This window comes from Phanerochaete carnosa (genome assembly GCF_000300595.1).
Source record: "Phanerochaete carnosa HHB-10118-sp unplaced genomic scaffold PHACAscaffold_11, whole genome shotgun sequence".
Lineage (NCBI taxonomy): Eukaryota > Fungi > Basidiomycota > Agaricomycetes > Polyporales > Phanerochaetaceae > Phanerochaete > Phanerochaete carnosa.
Window position 1 is genome coordinate 434,439 of NW_006767638.1, and position 18,196 is coordinate 452,634.

An 18,196-nucleotide genomic window follows, 5' to 3' on the forward strand; every position below is an offset into this window, starting at 1 on the left:
AGAAGTTGAAGGCTTCGCCAGAAGGGAAAATCTCGTAAAAGGCTGCGAGAATACGGACGGTTTGTCAGCATGCGAGGAGGAGGGCAAGGAGGGCGGACTGACCAGTGAAGCTCGATGAATCATTTTGGAGAGTGAGGTCGATACCAACCGTGAGGGCGTTCTCGCAGCTGATGGCGCCAAGGCCGACCCTGGGCGGATGCAGCGTAGAGTTTACTGGGGTCCTTGCCCTCAGGCACACTAAGCGTCGGAATCATGAACGACCCCGTGACGCTCGAGAAAGTGCCCTACGCGGAAGTCAAGCCTGTCAGCACACGCAACACACAGAGACATAAGAGAAGGTTCACCTCAGTCGCATTCAAGAAAGCGCCAGCCGTTGCTGTCACATCGATGACGGTGTTGTTCGAAGCTGTCGAGCTGCGCGCGCGGCCGGAACGACGGGTGTTGCGGACCTGGTGAAAGCTCTTGAGGGGCGGCCGCGAGACAACGGTCGTGGCAGCGAGAGCCAAGACAAAGGAGACGATGGAGATGAAGTACATGGTAGTGTGAGCGATATGAAGTCGAAAGAACAAAAAGAAAAGAAAGACAGAAAAAGAAGTCGAAAGAACCGTCAGGCCGTCGAGGCAAGAAAGACGAAGAATCTGTGGTTTAGCTATGGCGGTCGGGTGAGCTTATATATGCCGGGGGCCTGTCCCGCGGCTGCGCACCATAATGATCCTGCGGTGCATCATCGTGCACAGAGCTTCGCGAGGCGGGGCAGGTCTCATCACAGCTACAGCCGTTGCGATTCGAAATGTCGCAAATCGGAGTTTTTGGGTTTCATTTTAGGCTGACCTTGATGATAACTCAGTACTCAGATCTCAGAGGTTGAAGGACAGCCTGAAGAAGAGGTACGGTTTCGGATTCTGAAGCGACGTTTCAGACGGGATCGCGCTGAATCCCGTCCAATAGGAGAACTGGATCGTGCGAGGGCCTGCGAGCACAGCGACGGGAAGATAATTATTTGAGCCGTGCTGATTAATGTGTAGCAAGGAGTTGTGCTAATCTAGGGTTCATGTTTTGTAGAGGACCCTTAGCGTAGGGTTACAGATGTACTTTTGTTGAACGCGTCGCGGGCTCGTCGTGTATCTTCTCTGCGTGTCGTGTTGTTGCTTTAGAGTCGTCCATAAAATATCTAAGATGGTGCTATGGGCATGGCAAATACCAAACCAGTTCCAGCAGCCATGCCAGAGCTGTGGTAACGAAGTAGGATGATTCGCAGGAGTACGGACGCGGCATGACAAGCGCGACGGGTACACGGCCGCGACTCGATGAGCAGAGTCTCACACCGACTTTCCCATCATGAATTGGCACGTTTAGGAGATATATCTTGCACCCCTGCTTGACAGGGGTCTCAGCCACATTAATGTCAAGACATTAATAGCAACAGTGCTCGGAAATGCTCCGGGCTCTTTCAGCTCTCGTCGAAGGGCGAGCACTACTATCCTAAACTGGGTTTCCCTATTGAGGCTCGACATATCTACCTGTTTCTCCTTCTTTCGCCGTGAACCAAACGTCGTTTTGTTCTCTTCCATTGCACTGAGGGGTGCTGTCTGACACTGGATTACAGTACTGGGGCTAAGTCAAGTAGCACTGGCCGCCTATCGTGACCCTGATGCGCAAGGAGAACCGACTCAACAGAGTGGAAGCAAAGCAAGGGTGGCAACGTGCAGGAATCTCGGCTGCGTCGCACTGTTTCTCGGCGTACGATAATGTATCTCGATGGTCCAAGTCGGGACATAGATTGTTCTGTGCTTACCGCGGAAAGTGGCCAGGAATTTGGCCGGCGCTGGGACGTCGTTGGAAACACTTCGGAGGTGCATTTTTTGAGCTCAATCCCCGTACTCCAGACTCATCGGGCAGAAAAATTCGCGTTCGGACGCCTGTGCTTTTGTCGAGTTTGCCTGTCCGCAACTAGACTCGTTTACCAGCCACTCGCAGAGCTGCCGTGAGCCCGCGGAGCGGTCACGTGTGCCTCCATCCGTTTCGGAAGGGGCGCGAGCTTAGGAAGCGGTGGGGACGAGCCTAGTCCGCAACTATAACCCATCAGGATGGGACCTATTAGGGAACACGCAGGGGTCTTACTCCAGGACACACGTCTGCTGACTCAAAGTGCGGCACGTAGGAGCTATCCTTCGTTCGCACAGAGTGCCTTCGATAATGGCTGTCCAAATGAGAGAAGCTTACGGTCACGGTCGCTCAGGGCGCCTGGCTCTGACCATGTGTCTTGTGACACAAAGACACTCCGGATCTGGCAGGACAAACTGACGAGAATGAAAGCAATCCATTAGGGTTGCCATGTAGCATGCAGAAAGACAGCACCAATCACCTAGACAGATTCCATGCGTCCAGCAGACTGTTAACAACTGTGATGCGCCTTATATTGATCGAGGAATATTATGTAGGCTTGCCTTGGCAGCCTGAATGTCAGTATATACTCGTAGTGATGCAAAAAAAAATGCCGCGAGGCCGGTTACACGGCGAGCAGCCTCGCACAGCGTGACAGTCAGTCAGTCCAAGTAGCGGTTGACTTGCGAGGAGATCCTCATAAGCCCCTGCATGGCGGCGGCCTGCCTGCCTCGAGTTTCGCGAAATCGCTTAACCTCACATTCGTAGCTGTGGGTGCTATGTCACCATATAGTAAGTTACGGGACCGCGAGGAAAAATCAACGCCGTCAGTTGCTGTCGAGCGCGCCACGCCGGAAACGGCCGAGCGCCCCCGGACACAGCGGGCGGCAGATCATGATCTGTGCTCCGCCATCGAGTGCACCGCCCAACTCGAAGGTGTAGCTGTATCTCTTGCACTAGCCCGGACGATACCGCCGATGCCAGACTTGGGAAACGGTGCCGATAAAGATGAAGTTGTAGACAGGTGAGTTGGTACCTGCGTTGAAGGATTTGAATGTGGAGTATCTGAAGATGATGATAGGCAGCACTGTACAATGTCGTTGATGCGGGCGGGTCCGATTATCCACCACAGGTTACTGACATGATTCTATATGCAGCAGCTCGCCAAAGCCCACTAAATCTCTTCCTCTGCGGCACTGGCTGCTGTTACTGTCATAGCCCGCTCCTGGATGTTCTTAACTTATCCACACTGCAGTTTGTTATGCTGGCATCAGTCCCACTGCATAGCCATTCTACCGACGCAGATCCCGAAAGCCGCCAGGTGTCGGTTGGGAACCACGACAGCTACTATCGGGACCGATTGTCTGAGCTTCAAGCTGATGCCGTTCGATCTGAACCGCTGCCGCATCGGACATTACTCTGCATTTGGATAGAAGACACGTCTTCGACGACCCAGCACAAACAACCACTGGAGCCAAACAGACCGGACATAAATTCGAACATCGGCGTCTGTTGCTTCTCTGTCCGCTACCATCACCGTCTCTTCTGTCCTGTCTGCGTCTCTCCAGCCCTGCGCCTTCTCTAGTCGCTCTCCGGCAGCCAGTAGCGGCACCACTCGCGGGGCCCCGGAGACACAATGCTCCTCGAGGCATACTACGTCGTTACCTGGTTGGGGCTGGCCCTCAACTTCTGGAATGTCGTCCCCGCTCAATTCAACACAGTCATCAAACCACTTGCAAAGAAGCTCATCGACTCTTCCACCAAGTGGACCAAGAACCGGACTCGACGTACACTCCAAACCGGTTTACGGAAACGAATTTCGTCTAGGACCACCAGGAACACCATTCGCACGTCCTTCCACCTTGCTTTAGGCTCGCTGAACCAGTCCCAGTACGATCCATTCTTCGGTTCCCAGCTGCCGAACATCGTGCCGATGACGGCGCGTCTGTCGCTCGCGAACCCGGTTGCTCCTACCACCTTTGATCTTGCCTTCCGCCCTTCGTCTGAGATCCAGGTCTACCGGTCCCCCGTCTGTCCGGCGCTTTCGCTCTTTTTCGAGTCCTCCACTGACCTCGACCCACGCCTGCCCGGCCACGTTCACGCATACGAGCCATGGCGGCTCGCGACATGTCTGGCTATCTTTGTCCAGTCGGCTGCCCAGTGTTTTTCTCCCCTGCAGCTGCCGTCCGGTTCCACTCTCATGGTAATCGACGGCGACCTTGATCTTGACTGGTGGAATCCTTGGTACATCTTCCTCGGCCTCGCCTTCTGGTTTGTCTTCATGACGCTCGCATTCCCGAACCCACCCAAGGGAAAGGTGGGTACCTTCTATCTTCCTTTTCTCCTTTTCTCTGTCAACGCTCATACCACTGCCCTCGAGTAGAAGCAGCATTCTCGTCGAACCAAGGAGTCGAAGTCGAAGTCGCGCCCGAACTGTGCTAGCTCACATGCTGGGTCTCTCGACAACGAGTCATCTCCGGTCTACTGCGTTACGGATAACTTTGACTGGATGGCTATGATCTCTACAGGTTCCATCGATGCCAGAGAGAAGACAGATGTCGTCGACTTCGTCGTCCCCCATATTATGACTTTTGAATGGCGAGCATCTTCATCTTCTCGTCTATCGTCTTCTGGATCTATATCCCTTGGTTCCCCATCATCTGGTTCATCATCTGGTCCATTTTTTCTCGGTCCATCGTCATCTGGCCTAACGTCGCCTGAGTCTCCGTCTTCTGGCTGGCCGTCCCCCAATCTGTCTCGTCCAGGTTTATCGTCTTCCGTGTCCCGAAAGAAGCTCTCTGACAACAACATACGCGACCGATACCGTGGTTTCTTCTACGGCTCCATCTCGAAACCGCGATCGTCTATCACCTAGCTCCCTCTCTTTGATCACCGCGCTCGGCACCACCGCCGACTTTGACCTGTTGGTCGGTATCTTCGACTCTGAGGAACGTACACTCGTGGAGGGCCCCCACAACGTGTAAATCCGATGAGAAGAGGATGCCCCACAGGAAGAAGGGTAAGCAGCAGCAGTCGTTGTTGCTCGCTGCGCCCGGGCCGACACCCTTCGCATCCGCGGCGTGGTCAGGTGGCCGCACGCCTCTCGCCTCCGCCTGCACTCCGCGACAGATTTCTTTCCCGGCAAGTGCAGCAATGGTGACTCGGTTTTGCCTTGTTCCCGACAAATTTGCATGAATCTTGACGACTTGTTAACATGAAGACTCGTCACGAACTGTTTCGCTTCCGTACGGATTCGCACAATCTTCGAACTACTTTCCCCAGACCCCTTGATACATGGTCTCTCACTCGACAACAACATGCACGGCTCGGATTCACAGCCTCACCATTTGGATCCTTTTCTGTATTCTTCGATTTGTTCAGATTCCTTGTCTCATCCCTTGTGTTCCCTCTCATGTACATGCACACTCGGACTCTGTCGTTAATCCAAACGGCTAGGCTTTGCAACTTGAGTACGACTTCAAGTACCTACCCTCCGTGATCCGCTTTCTGACATATCTTTAGAACTTGCTTACCCTCTGGGGCCAGTCGCTAGTTGCCTTAGCCGGACTTGTCTAGGGACTCTTCATCTTATCTCCGTTGCGCATGGATGACAAGTCTCGCGCTCCTTTGCATGCATCCCCGAGGTTACCGAGGTAAGTCTTCGCCGCTCTTTGTGAGACTATGGCTGATCCGCTCTGCCAGCCTTCGCCTTCGACCACCGCCCGCTTTCACAGCCGTTCAACCAACTCGTGGCAGATCCTCGACAATAAACACACCCCGCGCAGCTCAGTCATAGGACAAGCTAGGTGCGTAGCTTGGTTCTTCAGGTTTCGTTCACCACTAACGTCTTTCATAGATTATCCACGTTGTACCAGTCGTTCAGTCCCGATTATTGGCACACGCCACTGGCTTAGCTCTCCGCCGTCTACCGTGCGCTTTTGTCCTTACACTCGCTCTTCACATGCTGTCACTACTTCGATTGTGAACACTCCAAACCTACACGTTTTCCAGACCAACGACTGGTCTGCGCTCAAGATGACCCTCTCGCCGTCGACTCCTCTCACTCCGAACCGACGCCCGGTTCGCGCTCAATGACGGCTGCCTTCGGCCGTCGATTCTCTACCCAACTTTTTCGAACCCACAAAGCGGTTCGCGCTCAATGGTGGAAGCCTCTGGCCACCGACTTCCAGACCCACGATGGGTCTGCGCTCAAGGCAGCTCTCTCGCTGTCAAATCCTGTTCCGAACCGATGCCTGGTTCGAGCCCAACTTTCCCGAGCCTACAAGCGGCTCGCGCCCAATGGCGGAAGCCTCCGGCCGCCGACTTCCGGACCCACGATGGGTCTGTGCTCAAGACAGCCCTCTCACTGTCGGCTACCTGTCCCGAACCGACGCCTGATTCGAGCTCAATGACGGCTGCCTTCGACCGTCGATTCTTGGTCCAACTTCTCCGGGCCCACTAGTGGTTTGCGACCAATGGTGGAAGCCTACCGTCACCGACTTCCGGACCCATGATGGGTCCGCGCTCAAGACGGCCCTCTCGCTGTCGACTCCTGTTCCGAAACGCCTGGTTCGCGCTCAATAGCCTTTAGCCACCGACATCTTTTATGAGCCTGTGCCACCGTCTTTGTATATACCACTGAATATGATGCATTGTCTCCAACCGATGCCTGCATGTGTCTGAATATACCTGATGAATACTGTGGTATATCGGAGTGTACAGAGAAGGGTGTCGCAGTGGTAGAGCGGCTCAGGGCAAGTGTCCTCGGTAACGGACATTAGCGAACCCAAGGGTATGTGTATTCCATATTCCATAACGTGGGTAAATGCAGAAAGTAATGGCGATGGGAACAGTGCATGCATGCAGGCGAAGGCGCCTAGTAGTCTAAGAATTATGGTATCCATAGAATGCGTAGAAATGCGGGACGAAGAAGACACTCCTCATTCTAAATAAAATGCAAGTCCGAGGACTAGATGCCCGCCTGCCTGTTCATGATGTACACCGGGAGATCCTGCCAGCCGCCGCCGACGCGACACATTACCTTGCGCGTCGTCGTCGCCTGGTCGCGCCCGGACCGGGTCATCGTCGTGAGCTTGCAGTTGACGATCTTGCGCCCGAGCGCGTTGCTGAAAGCGTACTGCGCGCGGATCTCCTCGCCCTCTCTCGGCGCGCCGCGCAGCGGCGGATCAATGCGCTCGATGAGCAGCCCGTGCGTCATGTGGTTCACGACCGCCGCGACCTCTGCGTCCAGCGGGTCCCGGGGGCTCGCGGGAGTGTAGACGTGCACGGGCTTGCCGTCGAGGCTTGGGGTCGAGGCGCCCGAGCGCGACGGCGGTCGACTAGGAGTTCGCGGGGCGGACGAATCCCTGAAACTCGATGGCGGCAGGCGTGGTGTCGCCGCGGACGGTCGTGGAGTGTTGCGTAAGGCTTCTGGGGTCTGCACACGCATGGCCGACCCACGGAACGACATGGAGCTCTCCGGCCGGTAATTGGACATCGCACTAGATGGCCGGGATGCACCCTGAATGTGGACATTAAGCACGGGCACAGGGATCATTGAGCGGCTTGGGGGTCTCGGCGGATGTCCACTCGGGGTCTGGCGACCTGTGGGAGAAAGGGCACGGTGAAGAAGCGAGCCGCTGCCTTCGTCATCCAAACTAAAGCTACTGCTGTGAGAGGGCGAAACAGTGCCCGAGATGGAACGGAAATAACTGCCGCCTGTGAGTGACGGCCGCGGTATATGACTCGGTGTTCTTGGTCGGGGCCGCAGAGGTACGGTGGGAAGACCAGGTGTCTGTGCACGCGAAGGTGGTCGGTACAGGGAGGCTAGTGGCTGATTTGCTGAGGACTGAGCTGTCGAATTGGAAGATGTGACCGGGGACCAAGGTCGTGAAGATGCCATGGAACTACGGGAAACACTTCGTTTGTACGGCGTGCTCGTGACTGAAGCGAGCAGAGATTGATCTTCAAGAGATAGAATATTGCCTATGGTGGATATTCGTCTTGAAGTCGACTTGACGGTGTTGTTCCGCGTACCGTCATCCTCAACCCTCGTCGAACTATTCCACTTTGGGCGGTTGACCTTGAGAGTCTGATTGATATTGTTTAATGGAGAAGAATCGGGAGTGAGGCTTTGACTGTGCTTGTGGCTTGGCCGGTCTGGAGTTAAAGAGGACTCCCTACTCATGAGATTAAATAGCGATGACCTGTGTCGTAGAGCCCGTGTGGGTTCAGAGGAGGGTGCTTGCAGCATAATGGGGTCTAGCCTGGGTACAGCAGGAGTTGCAGGGACTGACGGAACAGGAGACTTTGCACCTTTAGCAATTTTCCGCGCCAGCTTCCGAAACGGAGAAGTGGCACGCGAGATGGTGGAACTTCCTCTCGACTTCCCCGACCGTGAACCGTTAGGCGGTGTAGCGGTGAGGTGACCACCGTTCGTCTGACTAGTCGTCCCGGAGGTGTTGGAAGTTGCCTCCTCGCTTGGCGAAATGCCTTCTGATAAGAAGATCATGCGAACAGACTCCATGTTCTTGTCAGTCCGAGTAATTCTCTCCTTGAGGTGCCGCCACCTCTGTGTGCACTCTGCGTGACGTCGAAGACATTCGCCGTTCTTCGTTACGCGCTCCTGCACCCCCTTGTCGATGATAGAAAGAACTTTTGTGGTTGCCGGCATGTAATGCCTGTAAGCATGTTAGAGAGCCGAACAGCTCAAGCTCCCAGGAAACGCACTTCTTCTTCGCCTCATACGATTCCAGCAGCGTGTTGAACTGTTCGAAACTTGGAGACGAGTCTGAGCTGAGTGAAGCCACCGAGGAAGACGATCGGGATAGACCATCTTCCTGCCCATATCTGCGCACCCCGGCAATGAAATCCTAACTCACAAATTCAGCCAAGACAAGCAGAAGAGAGCGGATCGTCGTGCGCACCTGACATCGGTTGACTGCCTTCTCCAAGCTCGTCATCATGCCATCTGCCTGCTCCGTTACCGTCCTGAATACAGTCAGCCACTTGTCTTCCCTCAACTCCTCGCGTAGTATCTGGCTCTCCTTCTGCACCGCTTCCCACTCTGAAAGCATCGTGGCATGCTTTCGAAGTAGCATTTCTTCCTCCCCCGATGCGCCGTCTGAATCTGAATTATTATGCGACTCCACTGCTGGGCCTATCGCTTCCGCAACAGCGGCGACACCATCCTGAACGAACTGTAGCCTCTCGTCAAGTTGGGCGAGAGACTGGTCGATGACGCGCGAGGTCGAAGACGCGTCGCCAGACTGTGATTTGTGTCGCAGCTCCTGTATTTCTAGAATGATGGCGCGGGGTCAGAATGACATCTCCCGGACAGCGAGCTGCAACGAGGCAACTGACCAAATATCCTCGCCTCAATATCCGAGATGCTGTACGTCAATTCCGTGACATGTGTCGATACAGCCAGTAAGCGGAGGTCCCTAAAAGGCGAACTTTAACGATGCATGGTGGGCAGGCTCGCTAGCGAGGCTTACTCTTGACTCTTCTGCTTACCCTTCAGCGAGAGACGGGATAGACGATTCGTGGTGATAGTGACGTTCTCTGTGGCCTGGCGTTAGCACTGATCTGCATGTAGGCGAAGCAAGTGCGCGCACCGTCATCGGCGGTGGCGAATGAAACACGAGAGGCAGAGCCGGAGCTGGAGCTAGACGCGGACGGCGAAGGAGATGGTAAGGCGGGGAGTACGCGGTTCCGGTGGGAGAGAGACGGCAAAGACAGGCTAGTTGAAGACGAACTCGCACTTATGGGTGAGGTCATCTTAAATAGAGAACGAGAGTAAACAGACTAGACAACAGCGAACGACAAGACGACGATGTGTAGGCTAAGACAAAAGGGTCAAAGAGGTAATGTGTCGGAGGATCCGTCGGGCCAGATATCAGTGCTGCAATCGAAAATTGGGGTATCGGCAACAAGAGTCAAGTACGACGGACCCTCCGCCAAGGAGACGGCTGATATTGTTGGAAAGCCTGCGGACGATGTTGATAACGACGAGGACAGTTTTGAGAACAATAGTAAGCGGATGTCCTCGCTATACTACGCTTATCGTGAGTTACCCGGGACTTATCTGGGACTTGTCGCATAAAATCCAAAAATTAGCATTTCTTCCGTGAACTAGACAAGCGATAGAACAAGAACAGTGCGAAGATACAACGCAAAACAGCTGCCTACATTTGCGCGGAGATGGACGAACCAGCCACAGAAATGGCCTGAGAGGATTCAGGGACGAAAGCGTCCTGCATAACATGGTCCTGCTCTCGGGTCAGCTTAAATTGCACTCGCGCTGCTCTATCGGCTTCAGCGACCATGTCACCCCGAGTGGCCTTCCAATACTCGGGGTCCATAGACTGGTGCATCCCGGGAAGCATGCCATTCATAGCCCAGATGTGCCTACTCTTGTAGAGTCCGCCATCTTCGACGGAAACTCCCGCCGCGCGTTGCAGCATCAACAGCATTCGCGGATGAGTGAATAGATGTGGATAGTAACGTCCGCTAATGAGCGAAAGAGAGAGGACGACCTCATGTCCTGGAGGGAGGATGGGATTGAATTTGTACCCCATGGGCGGGTCGGGGAGAGGATATGTCGCGGTGAGAATAGGGCGGGGCTTCGTAATAGGCGTCGATGGCGCAGAGACACTTCCGGGAGATGCTACGTTTGGCGTGGCTTGCGATTGCGGCTCGGATGTAGGCACACTTTGATCGGTCGCGCGCTCCTTGCCCTTGTTCGGTGGCTCCCAATCGTGGTCCACTAGCTCGTATATCATCCCGCTTGCTCTGCACTCCTTTACCTTCTGCGCCGACCCGTCCTTATTGTCGACCTCCACGACAAACAAACCGTCGATCTTCATGAACAGACCCTTATCGGCCGAGCCATGCAGCTCGCTGTCGACTTGAAAGCCTTGTTCCTTGTTCCACTCGACAGTGCCTTTCGAAGGGCTTGCCGGAGGATAAACCACGTCCGAGCCCTGCGGAACGAACTGACGCCGCGAGAGCTTGAGTCGGACGAGCTCTTCAGTCCAGATACGTTCCGCACCCCACCACAAGCCCTGGTATCTCAGCTGCGTAACGACCTTCGGGACAGTATCGAGGGTTCCATTGGCATGACCGTTCATAATATCGTTAATGGATGGGACGTAATCTGAAGGAAACTGAGAGTGGGCGGGAACGTTGATGGTGAATTTGCAATCCCACTCGTCGGTTGGCGTCCAGAAAGTCGACATGTACGAAGCCATTTGAAGAGCCAGAGAGTAGGGCACAATCGCCTCCTTCCACCGAGAGTACCCTGAAGAGTAGCCGGGCTGCGTGTCAGCTGCAACAGGGTCGAACTGCGACATCTTCTCCGGGATATTCGCGAGCTCCTCTGCTGCAGGCGTCACCAGTGCCTCTGGAAGTAGCTGCTGTATCTTCGAGACCTGTGGATCGGGAGGAGCGTATGCGAGATAGGGGAGTACGTCGTCGTCGGACAGCGTGTGAACGTGCTCTGTTGCAAGTAGCCGTATTCGGTACCTTCGTCTCTGCTGAGGCTTCCAGGATATTTTTGGCCTGGGAGCGTCATCTGGGGCCCGTTGCACCGTGTCAGGAACGTCCTGAATGGGCGACTCGAGAGGAATGGCCTCGGCTTTCGTTCGAAAGTCCTCAATGACTCCTGGCCAGTACTCGATGTTCTCATCTTCGTTGTCGGAGCAACGGATAGCGGTGGTCAACGCACACCATACGAGCTCCATATCGCGGCAATAACGTATGCCCTGGATCTCGCGTTTTGTTAGGCAATCCCTAATATCGTTGTCCTTCTCGTTCGAGAGAGCCTGCTTCGGTCCTGGCAGCGGCTTTTCGTATGGTTTTGACAGCTTTCGAACACTAGTATGTGGAGGCTTAGGCGGCGGGGCTCTGCGAGGACGCTGCGTGGGCTGAGATGCTGCTGATGCAGAGCCACGATGGACGCTTAGTCCCAGACCGTACGAGATCTCCTTCTGAGGCCTCTTCGTGCAGTATTTGCATACGCAGTTCGCGCGGTCCATCGTAGGATCGCGGCAAAGCCACTCAGCATGAGGCACGAATTCGTTTACAGACCTAAATCTACCGACGTTTTTAGAGCCTGACGGTTTTAATCACGTTCAGCGATATGTGTACAGGCGAGCGAGCAGGGTAGTTCGTACCGTGCAAGTATGCGTCGTGTCTGGGGTTCTTCTCCGGGCCCTTATGATGATCAAACATGCGATACTCCGCTGGCCATTCTTTCAACACATATGTCGGTCCTGCTACACTCAGTGTCCCTCAATAGGCAGCATAACACATAGGGCGTTGGCAGTACTCACAGGGCAGGCCCAGCGCCGCCGCAACGCGCGGACCCAACTCTTTGCGCCAGTGGACAGACAGGCTCTCATCAAGGGTGACAGGATGCATGAAGTTGACCTCGCCGCTTACGACTTTCTTCTCCGTGTTCTTGGGCCATAAGCTCGAATCGCCGTCCGACCGGGGGATCTCGACCCATGTCGGATTTGGTGGAAGGGCGTGCTTGCCTCCTATCCGTCTCACAGACATTCTGTTCGGCCCTCGCACTGTTCGGCCCTCGCAGCTAAACTGCGAGAGAGTGTCAGAGGTGTAACTGGGTGTGAAGCCCGCGTGAGGCTCGACGCCGGCGTGGGCGTGCTCGAAGCGAGGGAGGGGCGCTAAACAACTAATTATTGCGAGCGTGCGGTCTTTCTGCTTATTTAATCAACTGCACTTATCAGAGCCCGCGCGACTCTTTTTTTTCCACGTTCAACGCTTTTAACTGCTTGACCTCCTCGGCATCGGGCAGAGTACAATCTTCTTCAGCTATCGAGAAATCGCCCGACCCTTCGCAGACATCTTGGCAGACTTTTCAGCTTGTGGTACCGCCGTGAATATCTACTTCCCACGCACAGTCTTCTCTACTGCTGGGGAGTTAAACTACGCGGCAAAAACGAGTGGAAGAAATTCTTCGAGCCGCTTCGCAGAACGTCTACCTCTTCTCTTTTAGCGAGGGTGACGCTTTGAAGAAACGGGACATCTCCCATATGTATCTAGTCGTTTCGCAGAGTAGTGCAACAAATTATGATGATATCCGGACATCCGATGTTGAGTGCATGAACCGGTGACCAGCCGTGACGTCCGTCATGGATCGCGCGACACAGTAGTTCCGTAACAATTTCTTTATGGGCAATTCCGTACTAAGGTTGTGCCAGGAGAAAGACCATGTCCACCACAGTATAAGCTCATGGATACCTAGCATGCTCAGCCCTCCACCGAAACTGATCTCTGAGTCTGAGGAGCAGATTTTTTCAGCAAGGTCTGCTGGTATGTCTCCCATGCAGCAATCAGCTAGACGTGTCATTTAGTCCTGCAATGTAACCGGACATGAACTGGCGTACCTCTTTCTGCTTCGAGATCATACCGCTGAGGAACGCTTCAAGCGAGTTCTTAAAATCTTCGATTCGCTCTTGCTCAAAGCGCGCCATCTCGGATTTTACCAGACGCGAAACCTGGTCAAACTCCTGCTTGGCATCGAGCGCACGACGCTCTGCCTGAGAGACAAACATCAACAACCGACCGTGAGGATAAGATGATTTGCTGGGAACTCACTTCAGCAACGAGAGCCAACGAACGGCTGAGCTGCTCTGGGGTCAGCCTGCCCTGGACACGATTTGTCTCATGTTGCTGCTTCACGCCTTTGACGTGCTTGTCTGCGGTTTGCCACGCATAGTACATGCGAACGCGCGAGCTGAATGCCAGCTGTAAGAACTCACAGTCAGAGCCTGCCGAATGATCGCACAGAGGCACTTACTCTAACAGAATTTATTAGCCGTGCGTACTCATCCGCTAAGTGGATCATAGCCTTAAGCTGCGTTTCAGTATGTCTTGATAGTGAACTTACCAGTAGCCATTACCGTCAACGCGTCTTCATCCGATTGCTTCTCCTGCAACTCTTGTGCTTTGCGTTCCACAACTGCGAGCCCCGCGAGTGCTTTTGCTAGCTGCTGACCGAGCCCGACGTCCGAAGAGGCCAAGTCATGGATAGTCTGTGCGAACTCGCTCGCGGCGAGAGCCAGCTCTGTGCGCTGTTTTGCCACTAGGTCTAAGGACTTGACCAATCCTCGAAGCTGCACCTCGAGGCTGTCCAGGTATCCCTTCTGCTTGTCGAACCACTCGTCGGTCTCATGGAAACGGGGTCCTGCGATGCTTTGTCCTAACGACGCGAGCACGCCGCCCTTCTCATGCGCGATCTCGGCTTTGCGGTGCTTGATCTGCATGCAGTGTAGTGAGTGTTCGCTCTGTGCTAGAACATGTTAAGAGACTCACGTCCAGTGAGAAGGTATCACTCTCTAGGAAGAGCTTCAAGTCTGAATCCTTCTGCAGCACCGGGTGGTTTGAAATCTTGGTCACGCACTTCTCGAGTGCAAGGCGCCGCTGCTGCACGAACTGTGCATCGAAGCGATTGAAGGGGCTCTTCTCTGGTACTGGCGGAACCATCACGCCTGGATTGTTATTCGAGAGGGTCTCATAAAGCCAAAGGAAGTCTGAGTACCGGCGTAGTACTGAGAAGGCCGATCGTGTAAACATGGGCGAGTTGGTCTGCAGGCATTATGAGCTTGACACATAAGGAGTCGATACTGAGAGTTACCTTGGTATGTACAGTGTACATAGTATACCCACGGATAGGATCTCCGACACGCTGTGGATCATCTACACTTATTGTGAACACAGGTGCAATCCCCGCGTCGTTCCTCTTCAGCGGTGGAGGTGACGGCTGCAGCACTCAATAAGACACATAAAAGCGCGTATACAAGAATGGCCACACACAGGAATTGCAGGCGATCCAGTTCGTTGTGCACGCTCCAATGAGTTCATCCTCGCCTGCAGTATCGGCTTGTCGTCGTCGTCGTCGTCGTCGTCGTCATCGTCATCGTTCGGCACAATCGGCCTGTTAGTGCTCGCTACAAACATGGTCTGGCTCCCTTGAGCCATGCTTTGCCAACCGTTCACACTCTCGCCGCCGAGAGCGAGCCCCGAGAACGACCGCTCGAGCGAGTGCGGCTGGTCTAGAGGCGAATGGAAGGGTCTGCTGGGTGCAGCCAGGAGCGGTGACATAGTGGACGCTACCGAGCTTGAAGGCGCATGACCGATGATGAATGCAGAGGACAGCGGGGCGGAGTCCGTGGGGCTCGTCGGTGGGGGCGAGGCAGGTGTCAATGGCGGGTCCTCGTTGACAAGAAGCGGTGGTGACGGCGCACGCGGTGGTGTAGGCTGCTTCTCCTCTGCATACGGCGGCGCAGATGTCAGGATATCGTTTATCGTGGTAGACACACTCTCCCTAAAGCCCGGCGACTTGGGCGAGGCGAGTGATGCCTGCTCGGTGGGCGTCGGCGGTTCTCGCTCGTGTGCGTGAGCGGGCTCGCCCTCTTCGCCTTGCAGAGTCTTGGATGACTCTAGGGGGTCCTCTGCCCCGCTATATGCTACGAAACCTGCGTCAGAGCTTGCGGCCGTGGTACCGGCGAAGCCAGGCTCGTCAAGGGTTGGCGTGCTACCGCGAAGCTCGGCGCCGAAAGGATCACCATCGTCGGTTGGGACATTCGAAGAGGCTGGTGCTTGATAGCTTGTCCATGGGTCAGGTGAGCTTGGCCGTCTAAATGTGTCTGCGAACGGATTCCTCTCGAGCGCATCGCGTGTTGGGGCAAGCAAGTCGTCGAAGCTGTCCATATCTTCCAAGCGTGGGGAATTTCAAGCGGTAGTAAGAAAGAGCGACGTCCCGTGTCTTCGCTTCGGTGTATGCAGAGGCAAGAAATGTTTCTGTGTTATATGGTGGGTATCGCTGCAGCGGGTGAAAGAGCAAGGTACAAAGCGCCCATAATTAATCACGTCGCGAAATGCGAAGGGCGGCGGTAGACAGCGCAGCTCAACCTCCTGTCATTCCCACGTCAGAGCGTTCAGGAGGGAAAAAAGCATATATTAAGGGATCGGATATACAATGTGTAACACATGCGAAGAAAAACCAAGCACAACGAATCCCGCTAAACGCGTTCAACGGCAGCCATCTACTCCCAATACCGCGGTACCTTCGCCTCGCTCTCACCAGCGACCTCCAAGAAATCCGAAGGCCTCTCGCGCTTGAGGTTCCTCCGCCTGTTGTTCAGCGGGAGACGCTGGTATGCCGAATCCTGCCCGGCAGGCTGCTGGTTTGAGAACGGGTTCGTAGACCATTGTTGCTGCTGTTGCTGCATGTACTGCTGGGGCATCTGTTGCATGGGCATCGCGTTCGCAGCCGCGACGGCGGAGCTCGCCTGGATGAGCGCGCTCGCGATCTGCGCTTGCTGCAGCTCCATTTGCAGCTGCTGGTACTTCATCTCGGTTTGTTGCCGGACCTGGGGCGGGAGCGTCGGGTTGTTGAGCATCATGTTCAGTTGTTGGATCTGCGCCTGCAGCTGCGGGATGCTGGCGGCAACCATCTGTGAGACATCAAAGTCACCGCCAGGCTGCTGCTCGCCATAATATTCTTGATCCTGGTGCTGTTGCTCGCCAGAGCCTTCCGCAGGCTTGAAGCGATATCAGAGCTGGAAGCCAGACGCCAAGGTCAAGGACATACCCTGTCGCCGCCAGCAGCGGGCGTTGAGCTGCGTGTTGTCATCTCGATCTGGCTCTCGTTCCTGCTCTTCTCAATCTCCTTGTCAACATAATCAAAGACCCTCGCGCGCGTCGGCTTGTCGGTGATGAGCTTATCCAGTGATGCGATCTTTGTCCCGCAGTTGGGGCATATAAAGTCGCGCTCCAGCAGGTGGGTCTGGATGCATTCTTCACAGTAGATAGTTCCGCAGCACGGGGTCTTCACCGCATCCTTGAATAGCTTGTTGTCAATAGGGCAAATTAATGACGGGTTCGATGGGGTGCGTTCCCGGACTTCTGCCTCCGTAAGACCCTTGGGCTTTTGGACTTGCTTTTGCCATGAGGCGCTATAATAGGAGTTGTAAACCAGTCCAGCAGTCCAGCATGGGGCGCCTGTGGACTCACACGTCTGGCTGCGCGACGACATAACCACCTTCGGGAGTGACCATGACGCCATGTCCGATGTGACCAGTCACCGGGTTCTCGACAGCTTTCAAGAAACTCCTAGGGATACCTGTCGTCCGCTTAATGCGCGGCCGGTTGTCATAATCGCGGTCATTGTTCGTCGGACAGTCTTGAATCCAGTGACCTTGCAGATAGCATGAGATCTTTCCGGCTAGGCGTAACGTAAAAGAGTTACAGACCTTTCTGTCCACACCGGTAGCAGACGTAACTCGGTGGGAGGGGGCGATCGATGTGATGGTGTTGGAACGGCTTTCCGCCGCGGCCAGGTCCTCCGCCTCGTGGGTTCGAATATATGCGCTGGGCTCTGTAACAGCAGGGAAAATAGACAAGAAAAACAGTGTTCATTAGGACATATATGCTACACAGGACAAGAATCGCTGAGCGCGATACCAACTGAGACATCTTTTCCTGAGTTTCCTCCCAATTCGCTGTCTGGGCTTGGAACATGGCGGCCATGGCTGCGGCCTCGTCGTCCTTGGTAATCGTGCTGGGTTTGATGGGCTGGGGCGATCCGCTGAGTCCCGTCACGTATGCGCGCCAGCTCGACTCCGCACTCACCGGTGCAGGCGCAGTTGTCTTAGAGGCACTGCTCGGCGGTTCTTCCTTGCCATCGAACCGCTTCGAAATGTTCCCTCTATGCCAAGAGTGCGAGCCGCCAGCGCCTTGGGCACCTTTAGACGATTCGGAGGTCGCTGTGGAAGAACCTGTTGCACCGGCGATGTACATCGCCGCTTTGCCCTTCCCGGGCTTCGCAAAGACACGCTTCACGACGACTGACGAGGAACGGGGGATGACGTGTGTGTCATCCTTGTACTCTGCAGCCCAATGAGACGGACACACAGACGCAGCGGCCAACAGGCGCACCTTCATTCGACGAGGGGTCCAAGATGACAAGGTCAAAGTCATTCGCCTTACCCAAATTATTGGCCAGGATGATCTCTTTTTTGAGGTCGAATACAGAGATACCCGTTCCGTCAAAGTTCACGCGAGACTCGTCCCTCTGCGACTTGAACTTGTAGAACACTGAGGAAGCCATGATACAAAGTATGCAATTTTTCTAGGAGTCTATTACACGCCAAAGACGTCCAGTGGTCGTTTCAGGGGTCGAGCAGAGCGAAGAGATCAAGGGTAGTGGTCGGCGGAGAGGGCCTGACTGCCGGCGTCTGCGTGACCAAGATTAGTCTAAAGCGGAGCTTAAAATACTGGAGTA

The 18,196-nt window shown here is 54.8% G+C and overlaps 7 protein-coding genes across 7 annotated transcripts; 2 read left to right on the forward strand and 5 right to left on the reverse strand.

Moving 5' to 3' along the window:
- Positions 1 to 119: 119 nt before the first annotated feature.
- On the reverse strand, positions 120 to 536 carry PHACADRAFT_200410 (uncharacterized protein; the record flags this gene model as incomplete). Its single annotated transcript, XM_007400674.1, has 2 exons — positions 120 to 284; positions 345 to 536. 2 exons carry the CDS (start codon positions 534 to 536, stop codon positions 120 to 122), a joined length of 357 nt encoding a protein of 118 aa, XP_007400736.1.
- Positions 537 to 4,249: 3,713 nt separating this feature from the next.
- On the forward strand, positions 4,250 to 4,868 carry PHACADRAFT_263773 (uncharacterized protein). Its single transcript, XM_007400675.1, has one exon. It carries the CDS (start codon positions 4,394 to 4,396, stop codon positions 4,757 to 4,759), a length of 366 nt encoding a protein of 121 aa, XP_007400737.1. The 5' UTR covers positions 4,250 to 4,393; the 3' UTR covers positions 4,760 to 4,868.
- A 697-nt stretch (positions 4,869 to 5,565) lies between these two features.
- On the forward strand, positions 5,566 to 5,979 carry PHACADRAFT_200412 (uncharacterized protein; the record flags this gene model as incomplete). Its single annotated transcript, XM_007400676.1, has 2 exons — positions 5,566 to 5,690; positions 5,760 to 5,979. The coding sequence occupies 2 exons, from the start codon at positions 5,566 to 5,568 to the stop codon at positions 5,977 to 5,979; spliced, it is 345 nt and encodes a 114-aa protein (XP_007400738.1).
- An 874-nt stretch (positions 5,980 to 6,853) lies between these two features.
- Positions 6,854 to 9,663, reverse strand: PHACADRAFT_200413 (uncharacterized protein; the record flags this gene model as incomplete). Its single annotated transcript, XM_007400677.1, has 6 exons — positions 6,854 to 8,564; positions 8,614 to 8,756; positions 8,811 to 9,181; positions 9,247 to 9,326; positions 9,381 to 9,447; positions 9,501 to 9,663. 6 exons carry the CDS (start codon positions 9,661 to 9,663, stop codon positions 6,854 to 6,856), a joined length of 2,535 nt encoding a protein of 844 aa, XP_007400739.1.
- A 331-nt stretch (positions 9,664 to 9,994) lies between these two features.
- On the reverse strand, positions 9,995 to 12,556 carry PHACADRAFT_263777 (uncharacterized protein). Its single transcript, XM_007400678.1, has 3 exons — positions 12,219 to 12,556; positions 12,060 to 12,161; positions 9,995 to 11,998 (listed from the first exon to the last, which is right to left on the reverse strand). The coding sequence occupies exons 1-3, from the start codon at positions 12,442 to 12,444 to the stop codon at positions 10,071 to 10,073; spliced, it is 2,256 nt and encodes a 751-aa protein (XP_007400740.1). The 5' UTR covers positions 12,445 to 12,556; the 3' UTR covers positions 9,995 to 10,070.
- A 462-nt stretch (positions 12,557 to 13,018) lies between these two features.
- PHACADRAFT_263779 (uncharacterized protein) lies at positions 13,019 to 15,705 on the reverse strand. Its single transcript, XM_007400679.1, has 8 exons — positions 14,725 to 15,705; positions 14,546 to 14,671; positions 14,224 to 14,496; positions 13,799 to 14,168; positions 13,709 to 13,743; positions 13,507 to 13,656; positions 13,296 to 13,448; positions 13,019 to 13,245 (listed from the first exon to the last, which is right to left on the reverse strand). Exons 1-8 carry the CDS (start codon positions 15,619 to 15,621, stop codon positions 13,159 to 13,161), a joined length of 2,091 nt encoding a protein of 696 aa, XP_007400741.1. The 5' UTR covers positions 15,622 to 15,705; the 3' UTR covers positions 13,019 to 13,158.
- Positions 15,706 to 15,861: 156 nt separating this feature from the next.
- Positions 15,862 to 18,085, reverse strand: PHACADRAFT_263782 (uncharacterized protein). Its single transcript, XM_007400680.1, has 7 exons — positions 17,851 to 18,085; positions 17,545 to 17,801; positions 17,381 to 17,487; positions 17,166 to 17,290; positions 16,927 to 17,110; positions 16,505 to 16,868; positions 15,862 to 16,454 (listed from the first exon to the last, which is right to left on the reverse strand). Exons 1-7 carry the CDS (start codon positions 18,020 to 18,022, stop codon positions 15,957 to 15,959), a joined length of 1,707 nt encoding a protein of 568 aa, XP_007400742.1. The 5' UTR covers positions 18,023 to 18,085; the 3' UTR covers positions 15,862 to 15,956.
- Positions 18,086 to 18,196: the final 111 nt, after the last annotated feature.